This window comes from Pogoniulus pusillus, chromosome 22 (genome assembly GCF_015220805.1).
Source record: "Pogoniulus pusillus isolate bPogPus1 chromosome 22, bPogPus1.pri, whole genome shotgun sequence".
Taxonomy (NCBI): Eukaryota; Metazoa; Chordata; class Aves; order Piciformes; family Lybiidae; genus Pogoniulus; species Pogoniulus pusillus.
In genome coordinates, this window is record NC_087285.1 from 257,911 (window position 1) to 270,016 (window position 12,106).

The window sequence follows — 12,106 nt, forward strand, 5'->3', positions numbered from 1 at the left end:
ATGGTTGGCCAGGCCAGCACCCAGGAATGTGCAGTGGGCTTCCTAAATAAACAGGGTGCAAGGAGGAGTGCTGCTGTCTGCTGTGGAGAGGAGCACCCTCAAGAATAGCTCTGTGTGCTGGGGCCTGCAGCAGCTCCTGTGGCCCATTCTGCTGTTCTCCGCTCTGCAGCTGGCACATGCATGCACCAAGGGCATTCTTTGGAGCAGGTGCTGGTGCAGAAGCTGCCCCCCTCTCTAAGTGTCTTCATGGGCAAGGCCAGTCCTGGGCCTGCTTTCAGCCTTTTGGCTTTACAGCCTAGTTGGCCTGCCCTGGGGCAGGCTAGTGTGCTCCTGGCGATGTTCTTCCTGTGGAGCCAAGCCTGGGGCCTTGGCTGCCATCGTTTGCAGACATGCAGAGCTCCTCTGCCATGGGTCATGTGCAGGTTTGGAGCGTTGCTGGGGAGCAGACTGATTTTAGTTAATTTACCTGCTCTGAAAGGTGTTGTGTTGAGGGTGACTTAGTTTGGAGTGTTTTTGTTTGGGCTGTTTGTGAGGACCAGGCCAGGCAGTTGCCCTCATCTAATGTGATTTTGGGCATCTGAGGCAGCTGCAGGTGTCTGGGCACAGGCGTTTGGACTTAGTGGTATCAGTTCCGGGGAAGTAAGTTTTCTCTTGTTGTGTTGGCTTCTATTGTCCAGGCCTGATTCTGTGACTTCCCTGAGGACTTGCTCCTGCTTTTCAGGCTGCAAAGCTGGAGGCTTAGCTTGCTTTTTGAGGACATGGGTGGTCCAGCTGCCTGCCTAATCTTGCTGTCAGCTGGGAACATCCACAGACTCAGCCTGCATGGGCAGAGCTATCAGCACTGGTCTGCCCTCCATGGATGCCTTTTTTGAAGAAGGAAGTAACTGAGGCTCATTTATTCCTTGTTTTTCTTGGAGGTATGGCTGTCTGACAGGGAGGAGAATCTGCATTCTCATAGAATCATAGAATCAACCAGGTTGGAAGAGACCTCCAACATCATCCAGCCCTAGCCAGTCAACTACACCATGGCACCAAGTGCCTCATCCAGTCTTTTCTTGAACACCTCCAGGGACGGTGCCTCCACCACCTCCCTGGGCAGCCCATTCCAATGCCAATCACTCTCTCTGTGAAGAACTTCTCCTAACACCCAGCCTATACTTTCCCTGGCACAACTTGAGACTGTGTCCTTGTTCTGTTGCTGGTTGCCTGGGCGAAGAGGCCACCCCCCACCTGGCTACAATGTCCCTTCAGGTAGTTGTAGACAGCAATGAGGTCACCTCTGAGCCTCCTCTTCTCCAGGCTAATCAGTGCCTGAGTTTTGAAGTGAAAAACTTTGAGCAAGAAGAAAAAAAAGTTTTAAAATATGAAAATGCTGGTCAGGTTGAGGATGTAATGGACACAGGGCCAACAGCGTCAGGACAAAAGAATTCCTTGCGGAAAAGCCCTTTGGCATTGGCCTGGGGCCATGCAAATCTAAAGCCAAATGCAGGGGGAACTGGGGCCTAGCTCTACTTCTTTTTGTCCCCTAGCCCCACTCCGTTGGTGGTGATATGAGCAGCTCATAATGCTGGCTTCTGGGGCTGTGAGGGATGCCTGCACTCATTTCTTTATGTTCAAAGCTTCCCAGACTGCCTTAGTACCATTTGTCACAGCAGAAGAATTGCATTCATGCAGTCAACTTAACATGTGCTGGATACTGTTCCTTTTCTGCAGAGGACATCAGCTCTCCTCCCAGCCAGAGGAAGGGTGGTTGTGTGAGGCACCGTGCAAGGGAACAAATGCTCTGCAGTAAACACAGGAAAGGAGATGTGTTTTTTTAAGCCCAGGTTCTGAGTTGTTAGATGAAGATCAAATACAAGTTTGTTCTGCTTGGGAAGGTTCGTAAGGAGCTTGCCCTGTGGTAAATGGAGAATAAGTCACTGGTTGCAAAACAAGGCCTGGTGATCTTCGAGGTACAGAGAAGAAATCACACCCAAGAGGGGATTCCAGTTCTGAAAGAGTCTGCCACTGGATTAGACCTGGGATGGCTTCTGAAAACTTCAAAACCTCCTGATACTGTTGTGGAGAGTGGTTGTGGCTGATGGGGGCTCTGGCTGGCAGAAGGTGTTCTCACAACAGCAGGTGGCAAGGGGATGCCTTTGCAGGCCTGGATCTTTCATCTGGGTAGTCATTCACTACAGCAAGTTTTCAGACTCTTTTCTGCAAGCAACAGCTGAATTAGTAATTCTTTGTTAGTCTTCCCTGTACTGCAGAATAAGCAGACAGACTAGCTGAGAGGACAAAGATCTCATGAAGGGAGAACTGGAATTTGATGACTCTTTGTTTTCCACTGTTCCTACCTTTAATTTTGGGGGGATAATTGTGAATTTTAGCAGCAGGAGAATAGTGATTGCTTCCTTTCAAGTCCTTCAGAAGCTAGTTAGAGGCTTTCTCGGTAAATGTACCACAGAACTTGTCTTAGGAGGGTTTATTTGGGGTGTGTGTGCTGATTTTATTTGTTTCAATCTAGTAGAAAACACATTTCAGCGAACTTTGACAGTGTGCTCACATTCCTTTGTACTTCAGAGGGAAGTGAAATCCCCCTCTTTCAATGATTTTGCCTATCCAGGGCCCTGCATTTAGTCATCTGGGTCTGAAAACGTTGTTTGCTTCCTCTGATTAGCATTGGGCTTTTTTTGTGAGTACACTGAAATCATTTTAACACGACGTCGGTAGATAAGTCTGTCTTTGTAATTTTACACCAGGGTCTGATTCATTGTCAGAGCTCTCCTTTGTGCTTGGCTGCAGAAGAATCCAACGCAAGGAGTGAGCTGGACGCGGGTCCCTCTCCAAATTCCTCCTGCCATGAGTAATAGTTTAGTCACAGCCCAGTGCTGCTGTCCTTGCCTTAGTCACCAGGCCCTGTAGTCTGCCCTTCATGCCACCAGCTCTGGGGAGGGCGATTGTCTATGCCTAATAAACCTCTGTGCTGCCCCCATCTCCGTCTGGCCTAGGAGAACAGGAAATGATGACTTGGAAAGCGTGCTCCCGCCTGCAGGAGCCCTGCCCCAGCCCTGACTCAGCTTGGCAAAGCCACACCCTGCTGGCAGGTATGTGGGGAGGCCCTCAGCTGCCTGCCTCCCTCCCCTCCTCACTCTGCCAACCTGCTGCCTATCAGGCAGCAAGCTCAGGGTGTCTGGAGTAGGGGCAATGCTGGTTAGCTGGAGGTTTATGTCACCTCTGAGCTCTAGTGGCTGGGGCCTTGCAGTAGCTCTCTCTTTACAGTAGCCTTGTTTGGCCAGCACTGCAGGGGCGAAAGGCGTGAGTCACCCTGCAGAAGTCACCTTGCTTGGAGGTGTTCTGATGAGCCCTGCTGGCACAGCAGGGCCAGAGAAACCCAAGCTCCACACGAGGGAACTTACCACATGTTGCAAGAGGCAGCTAGGTGAGAGGCTGCGGCCAGCTCAGCCCGGGAGCGTGGGCAGTCAGCTGGGTTAGCCCTGGCGCTGCTGCCGCAGGGCTAGTAGGGGCACAGCACCTGGCCTGAAGCAGTGCAGCCTTTGCCGTGAGGAGATGTCCCTGAAGGTGTGCTCCGGATTGATCACACCTTTCCCCTGCCATCTACTGAAGAATTCCCAGCAGGCTTACTTTTGTGGTAGCTTTGGTGCAAGAGTTCCCTGAAATAATCCCTTCCCAGCTGCAGAGAGCAGCTGTCCACACCTGTATGGAATGGGCTGTCCCGGGGCTGAGCAGCCAGTACGTGCAGTGTACCCTCAGCAGGGCTGGGGCCTGGGGACAGGAAGGCTGCTCTGCAGGCAGCTTTTCCTGCCCATTACCCTACCCCTTCTCTTGAAGATGGCCTTCATTAGTACCAGGCATGGCAAGCAGCAGGTGCTTTTCCAAATGATCTTTAAGGACTGCACCATGGGTAGGACTGATATGCACCAAAGGTAGGTTTGCACCAGGAGTTCTTTAGGCAGTTGCTTCTAAAGATCCTCCTGAGTTGGCAGGAGATCTACCTGTCATGTTCTATCCCCAGCTGGCAGCTAAGCCACACACTCACTCTTCCCTGGTAGGGTTGGAGAGAGAATCATAAGGGTGAAAGAACACTCCAGTGCTGAGGTAAAGAGAGTTGGATGGGTAAAGCAAAAGCTGCATGGACAGGCACAGCCAAACAAGGAACTCATTCACCACTCACCACGGGCAGGCAGGTGTCTGCCTGGAGAGCAAGGCTCCAGCACACCTAACAGTGGCTGGAGAAGACAAACACCATCACTTCAAATGTGTCCCACTCCCCTTTCTCCTTTCTTCAGCTTTACCTGCTGAGCACCATATCCTGTGGGCTGGAACATCCCTTTGGCCAGCTGGGGTCAGCTCTCTCAGCTGTGTCCCCTACTAGGTGCATGTGCACCCCCAGCCTGTGTGCTGGTGGGTGTGAAGCAGAGAAGTCCTTGATGCTGTATAAGCTCCACTCAGCTGGAAGCAGAGCATCCCTGTCTTACCAGCACTGCTTCCAGCCCAGATCCAAACCACAGCCCCATACCAGCTGCTGTGAAGCAAATGAGCTGCCCCAGCCCAAATCAGCATACAAGTGCACTTAGGTGCTTGATGTCTTCTCTTCTACCCTCTCGTCCAGATGGTTTTGAAGCAACTGAGGGTCCCCATTACTCTGTGGAAAGAATGGCCAAGGGGAAACCCAGCAGTGTGAGTCACCACTTCTCATAGGTAAATGGCATCATGGTGCTGCTGTCAGCAGCTGGGCTCCCTTCCTAGGTGCAGGTCACTCACTCTTGAGCAAACTCTGGGCAATTTCCTGAGAGCAGCAACTCTGCTTGGAGGGGCTTGAAATGTATCTCAGTATTTGGTGGTTGCTGTAGTGTGGTAATTCCCAGTGTGTACGTATGCCATAGTGCTGTACTAACTGGGGACCAGTGCTGGGTGGACCCACCAGGATGTAGGGCTGCCTGCAGACCCACCCCACCCTGTCGTGGGTGCGTACTAGCTCAGCTTCATCCAGAGCAGCAGCAGCTGGGTGCTGTTTGCCAGGTGCCTCTCCTTCCCACATATGGATTCCAAGAGAAATCCTCTCAACCAGGAAGCATGTGCCAGGCACAGCAGCAGCCATCAGCCCTGGCTGACTAGAATGTTTGTCTTGCCTGTGCACCTCCAACTACCCTTGCAGCAGGGCTGGCTCTGAGAGCAAGGGCAGCCCGCATTGCTGCCACCCGTGCTGCTGCTGCCACCTAGCCCCACATGCTGCTTGTTTTGCTCTGAGAGAGGACCCTTTCCCCAACAAGGCTGTGTTCCCAGCCCTGTCTTGGGATCTGCCGATCATTTTCCTAAGGAGTGTGGCACAGAGCCCTCAAGGAATGCCAAAAATGTCCTGGCTTAGCTTTGGGAGCTGCCCAAACTCAGCTGGCAGGTTCACAGAGCTGCTGTCACCAGATGAGCTGTTTCAGGGCTCCTGCTTGAAGCACTGCAGCATGCCTGAAGCCTGCAGCATTCCTTGAGGAGAGGCTTCCAGTGCGGCAGTGGAATGCCAGTGTTCAGCAGCTGCTGGCCAGGCATACAGCAAGCCCTGGGGAGGGAGGTGTTCTCTGCGGGAGGAACCTGCCGGCTCGTTCTGTCCTCACCAGGTGGAAGTAGAGGAGATTTGTAGAATACAAATCTGCCATGAGAAGGTTCATCCCAGCTGCAGCTTCTCACCGGTACCAGGAAGTGTTCGTGCCTGCCTAAGCATGTTTGCATTTGCAGGGCAGGGCCTGAAGCTCCTTTTCTCTTGCTGAGGTGAAGAGAGAGGAGCAGAATTTGAAGAACAAAAGAATAAAGGTTGAATGAAAAGTGCTGCTTGAAGTAGGGCGTTCAGCAGTGAGCAGGAGGCGTCCTGCAGCGAGGACAGCTGCTGGCTGCTGGATGGCTTCCTGCTGACAGCAGAGGAGCTGCTGCTGAGCTACCAGCTCCAGACACGGCTCTGGCCAGCCACTGGCCAGCTCTCTCTGAAGGCAAAGGCATCTGAAGCACAGTGCTGGGGGAAGTGTGTCGCTTTGATCGTGGAAAGCTCATCCAGAGGAGCTGATGAATGGTTTTCGTTGCCGTTGAATCTGGATGCCGGCTCTGTAATCTGCCAGGAATGTGAGCCCAGGTGCGTCATTGTGTCTCCAGCACAGCTCTACTGCCTGCATGATGCAATGGGAAGAGAGGTGGGAGTCTGGAGCAGGAGATGACTTCCCACCATGTAAGAAGGCCAGAGGCCACCTCTGTTAACCACAACTCCTTCGGGTTGGGTGTGAGCTGTAACTTTGCATTCATCTAGGATTTCCGCAGCCACTGCCAAAAGCAAACAGCGCAGGGCTGCTTGGGGAGCAAAGACTGCCCATAGCAGGGACTGCAGGGGCACAGCTGTGCCACAGAGGCATTGCTCTGGCCATCACTGCCAGGGCACAGACTTGCTCTCCTGTGCATGTCTGTGGGAAGCCCGGGCAGTGCAGGATGCTTTGTGGGTGCTGCCCTATGTAGCCTTTGGCTGAGGCCAGTCAAGGTGGCACTTTTCCAAAAGTTCCTGTCTCTAATGCTGGCACAGCAAAGAGGCAGCCAGTGCTGCCTAGCACAGTGTGTTGGCTGTGGGCACCAAAACCCACCATCCTTACAGGGATCATGTAGTCCCACACAACACACTTGCCCTGTTGTCCTTGTGGGCAGGACTGGCACTGGTGGTGCCCTTTCTGCCATGCCATATGGCTATTGCTGTGGGCTTCCTGGCTGCACAGCCACCCCCTGTCCTTTGCAGGGTCCCTGGGACATCCACACAGGCTGCCCAATGGATGCAGCTGGCTGATGGCAGAGTGCCTGCCCCCTGTGCCGCCCACCTGGAGATCTGCAGCTCTTGCTGCCTTGCCACATATCTCAGCTGCCTGCAGCTGCCCATCTCACCCCTGCCATGCAGCCCCAGGTGGGAGGTACTGCACATGCTGCATTAGAGGTGTTCCTGAGGCCCCCAGAGCTGCAGGCTGGCAGGGGCATACTGCCCACCCTGGCCAAGTGAGCACTGAGGCTGCTGCTTCAAGTGCCAGGAACGCTCAGAGGGCTTCAGCAGGTGCCTGGGGAACCAGCCCCTGGCTGTAGCTGGAGCCCTGGGCTAGCTCTGCCTTGCCTCATTCATGGCTTTGCCAAGCTCCATGTAACTTCTGCGGAGACAGCAGCACATCCTGGCACTGCTCAGCCTCACTGCAGAGCAGGGTCCTTGTTTGTGAGCTGTGAGCCACCTTCATCCCTTCACCTTCCCAAGGCCAGACTTCCTTCTTGGTGCTGGTTTGGACACCTGCCTTGTCTGGCCAGAGGCCTCCAGGAGCTGTTTAGGAGGTGGCTGGCACTGCTTCATGGCACTGCTGGTGTGGGAAGTGGGTAGGAGCTCTGAATCTGCATCTCATAGGTTGTGCAGTCTCTGAAGTTAGTGACTGGCCATGCAAGGCCCAGGGTGCTGCCATGGCCTGCTGGGCTCCTGACTGGTCAGTACTGGAGTTAACTGGTGTGGAAGTGACAGCAGAGGCTGCATAGAGCAACAAAGCATTCATGAGATGCCAAACCCAGCAGTGCACTTCTGGCTTTCACTGGAAATTAGCTGCTGGCTGCACTTGTCTTGGCACAGGCAACTGAGAATGAAAAGCTGGAGCAGGGAGTAGACCTTTGGAGGAAGGGGATGAGCTGGAGCCTAGCAACCATGGGCTGGCCCAAACACAGAGGCAGAGGATGCAAGGAGGGCTGCAAGTCAACAGCAAGGATGATGAAAACAGGAGTTCAGGGATGCTTAGAGGTGGGGTGTGGAAGGCTGTGAAGTGTTTGTCCCACAGATACCACCAGGCTGGCAGAGCTGGCTGGACTGGAACAGCCTCCGGGATGACCTCAGAGCTGTACTGTCAGCCTGTCCCTGGGCTCTGGGACCTGGTTTGATTGGGCAGTGCTTGTGTCAGCAGCTTGCTCATGCCACAGCTGCCTGGGACAGCACACTGGGCAGAGATGCAGTTTCCTGTCTAGACCCCAGTAATGGTGGGCAGGAGGGGTTTGCATGCAAGCTGCTGTTCTGTCTCCTGTGATTACCAAAACAGGAGCCAGGCCCCAGCTGCTCTGGGAGGAACATCTCACTTCTGTCCTGCAGCTTCAGAAACACAGCCACTAGCTACTCCTCGCTCCCCCTTGGACTGGGTTGACTCAGAGCAGGAGCCAGCTGCAGCGATGGTTCTGACTCTGCCTGCTGCCAGCCTGCAGCAGAGCTCAGCAAGTTTGGAACCCCCCAGCTGCAGGGCTCAAGGGATGCTGCTTGAGCCCCGGGGGAGAGCCACCCTGAGGCTGCTTCTCAAAGGAAAGAGCAAAAATTCCAGGAGCAGCCTGGATTCTCGTGACTGAGGAGAGTGAGTGATGTAAAAACTGCCTGGACCCTCCTCTGCCTGGCACTGCAGATAATGCCTGGCTGAAGCACAGCACTAAATTGTCTCCCTGTGCTGTGAGCTCCAGCACCCCTGCTCCCTGGGGCAGGGCAGAGCACAGCCATGTGGGCATGCAGCATCGACCTGCATGGGCCTTGGCAGCCATGAGTGCTCCTGCTCTGGGTCAGCCCATCCTGGTGCTCAGGGTGCCTTGTCCTTGCAGAAGCTAGCCCCAAATGGGCACCAGCACAGCTTCCCACCAGAGAGGGTTTGAAATTCCACTGCCTTAGGAGAGCAGAGCTCTTGGTGCAGCCTGCCAGCTCCTGGCTGCTGGGGAGGCTTTCCTGTGCCTTGGCTCTTCCCAGGTCACTGCCAGGCCCTCCTGCCTGCCAAGAGCTGCTCTCTGAAAAGGTCTCTGCTGCTTCTCGAGGGGGAGGGGAGAGGACAGAAAACCAGAACTGTTTTGTGGACAAACTTAACTGCATTAAAAATGTTTTAGTGATGAATGAATGAAATCAGCTCTCCTGGTGGCAGTCTCCTCCAGGCAGCAGGGTGAGATGGAGCTCAGTCCCTTGGAGCATTATGAGACCTGTCTGCCCCCCACAGCCTCCAGGCACAGTTCCCCAGCTGTGAGCTGTCTCCATGCCTCTCTGGACAGTGCCAGAGCAGCATGATGGTGGCAGGGGCCCTGCATATGTGTTGGTGAGTGGCTGGCAACAGGACCTGCCACGGTGCCTTCTCTGCCTCTGCCTTCCTGAACAGCATCTCTTGTGAGTGTGGCTGGGGACTCTGGCAGAGCAACAAGGAGCCCTTTGGCCTGCCCACAGCACTGGCTGGCACTTGGAGCCTTCACTGTTGAATAAAAGTCCTTTAGCTAGGAGGCACAGGGCTGGAAGAGATGTCCTTATGGCATGGGCATCTCAGCTGAGCACAGAGCAGTGTTGCTGCTGATGCCCTGGGAGGGGACAGAGGGGGACGAGTGGCAGCAGGGCTGCCCCTTATGCTGTATCCTGGCTCCCTGTGGCTGCAGGGTTAAGGGGAGAGGCTGCAGGGTTAAGGCAGAGAAGCCTCATTATAGAATCAACCAGGTTGGAAGAGACCTCCAACATCATCCAGTCCAACCTATCCCCCAGCCCTATCCAGTCAACTACACCATGGCACTAAGTGCCTCATCCAGTCTTCTCCTGAACACCTCCAAGGATGGTGCCTCCACCACCTCCCCAGGCAGCCCATTCCAATGCCAATCACTCTCTCTGTGAAGAACTTCTCCTAACACCCAGCCTATACTTTCCCTGGCACAACTTGAGACTGTGTCCCCTTGTTCTGTTGCTGCTTGCCTGGGAGAAGAGGCCAACCCCCCACCTGGCTACAGCCTCCCTTCAGATAGTTGTAGACAGCAATGAGGTCACCTCTGAGCCTCCTCTTCTCCAGGCTAAACACCCCCAGCTCCCTCAGCCTCTCCTCACAGGGCTGTGCTCCAGGCCCCTCCCCAGCTTTGTTGCCCTTCTCTGGACACCTTCCAGCACCTCAACATCTCTCTTGAATTGAGGAGCCCAGAACTGGACACAGCACTCAAGGTGCGACCTGACCAGTGCTGACCACAGGGGCAAAATAACCTCCCTTGTCCTACTGGCCACACTGCTCCTGAGCCAGGCCAGGATGCCATTGGCTCTCTTGGCCACCTGGGCACACTGCTGGCTCATCTTCATCTGCTATCTATCAGTACCCCCAGGTCCCTTTCCTCCTGGCTGCTCTCAGCCACTCTGGCCCCAGCCTATAGCACTGCTTGGGGTTGTTGTGGCCAAAGTGCAGAACTCTGCACTTGGCCTTGTTAAATCTCATCCCATTGGCCTCTGCCCACCCATCCAGCCTGGCCAGGTCCCTCTGCAGGGCTCCTTTACCTTCCAAAAGATCAACACCTGCTCCTAGCTTGGTGTCATCTGCAAACTTACTGATGCTGGACTCAATCCCCTTGTCCACATCATCAATAGAGATACTGAACAGGACTGGGCCCAGCATTGATCCTTGGGGCACACCACCAGTGACAGCTGCCACCTGGATGTGGCACCATTCACCACCACTCTCTGGACTCTGCCATCCAGCCACTTCCTGACCCAGCACAGAGTGAATCTGTCCAAGCCATGAGCTGCCAGCTTGGCTAGGAGCTTGTTGTGGCAGACTGTGTCAAAGGCTTTGCTGCAGTGCAGGCAGACTCCATCCACAGCCTGCCCCACACTCAGCAGGTGGGAACCTGATCATAAAAGGAGATCAGGTTGGTCAGGCAGGACCTGCCCTTCCTAAACCCATGCTGGCTGGGCCTGATCCCTTGGCCATGCTGCAGGTGCTGTGTGATGGCACTCAAGGTGACCTGTTCCATCACCCTGCCTGGCACTGAGGTCAGGCTGACAGCTCTGTAGTTTTCTGGCTCCTCCTTGTGACCCTTCTTGTGGATGGGATCACATTGGCAGCTTCCAGTCTCTGGGGACCTCTGCAGTGAGCCAGGACTGTTGGTAAATGATGGAGAGTGGCTTGGCCAGCTCAGCTGCCAGCTCTCTCAGCACCCTAGGATGGATCCCATCTGGTCCCATGGGCTTGTGAGGATCCAAGTGGCTCAGCAGGTCCCTTAGTTCTTCCTCATGGATTAGAGGGAGACTATACTGGACCCTGACTCCATCCACCACTTCAGGAGCCCAGCTGTCCTGGAGACAACCTGTCCCACTAGTGAAGACTGAGGCCAAGAAGGTGTTAAGCACCTCTGCCTTTTCCTCATCCTTTGTCACTCTATTCCCCTCTCTATCTAACAAGGACTGGAGCTTGTCCTTGGCCCTTCTCTGCCATTCAGATATTTAAAGAAACACTTTTTATTTTCCTTGACAGCCGTGGCCAGCCTGAGCTCCAAATGGGCTTTTGCCTCTCTCATTTTTCCTCTACAAGACCTAGCAACTTCCTTGAACTTTTCCTGGGACACCTCCCCTCTTTTCCAAAGGTGATACACTCTCCTTTTTATCTTTAATCCCTTCAGCAGCTCCCTGCCCATCCAGCCTGGCTGCCTCCCTCCTCGGCTCCTCTGCCGGCTCAATGGCACAGCTGCTCCTGTGCCTGCAGGAGTTCTCTCTTGAAGCAGCTCCAACCTGCCTGGACCCCTTTGTTTCTAAGGGCTCTTTCCCAAGGAACTTTCTGAGCGAGTTCCTTAAATAGGCTGCAGTCTGCCCTTCAGCAGTCCAGTGTGGAGGTTCTGTTGATGCTCCTCCTGGTTTCACTCTATCATTTTGTGGTCACTAGACCCCAGGCAGCCTCCAACCACCACATCCTCTGCCAACCCCTCTCTGTTTGTGAGCAGCAGGTCAAGCAGGGCTGCCCCCCTGGTAGGCTGACGTAACAGCTGGGATAAGAAGTTGTCCTCCACACCCTCTAGAAACCTTCTAGACTGCCTCTTCTCTGCAGTGTTTAAGTCCCAGCAGATGTCTGGTAGGTTGAAGTTGCCCACCAGAACAAGGGCAGGTGATCTTGAGGCAGCCTATTCTTTCCTGGCAGTGGTTGTGTCCCCTGGCTCACACCCAGCTTGCCCCCATGGCTGCTCACTGAAGACCAGTGCATGCTTTTGCTGCAGCCTGCACTCATGGGTGCTTAGCTGCACCAGCGCCGTGGGAGCTCCCCAGAGCAGGGTTTTCATCCCTTCCTCAGCCCCTGCATGGTGGAGCAGTGCT

The 12,106-nt window shown here is 54.5% G+C and overlaps 1 protein-coding gene across 4 annotated transcripts in view; it reads left to right on the plus strand.

The window, feature by feature from the left end:
- PFDN1 (prefoldin subunit 1) overlaps nt 1-12,106 on the plus strand; it is a 41,608-nt gene that overhangs the window by 28,280 nt on the left and 1,222 nt on the right. For 2 of the 4 annotated variants that reach the window (XM_064161354.1, XM_064161355.1), the window contains one exon: nt 7,625-8,035. The exons of the other annotated variants lie outside the window; for them this stretch is intronic. In XM_064161354.1, coding sequence (XP_064017424.1) covers nt 7,625-7,810 — 186 coding nt within the window. In that variant the 3' untranslated portion in view covers nt 7,811-8,035. Of the gene's footprint in view, nt 1-7,624; nt 8,036-12,106 lie in introns of those variants that run through there. 4 annotated transcript variants of the gene reach the window in all.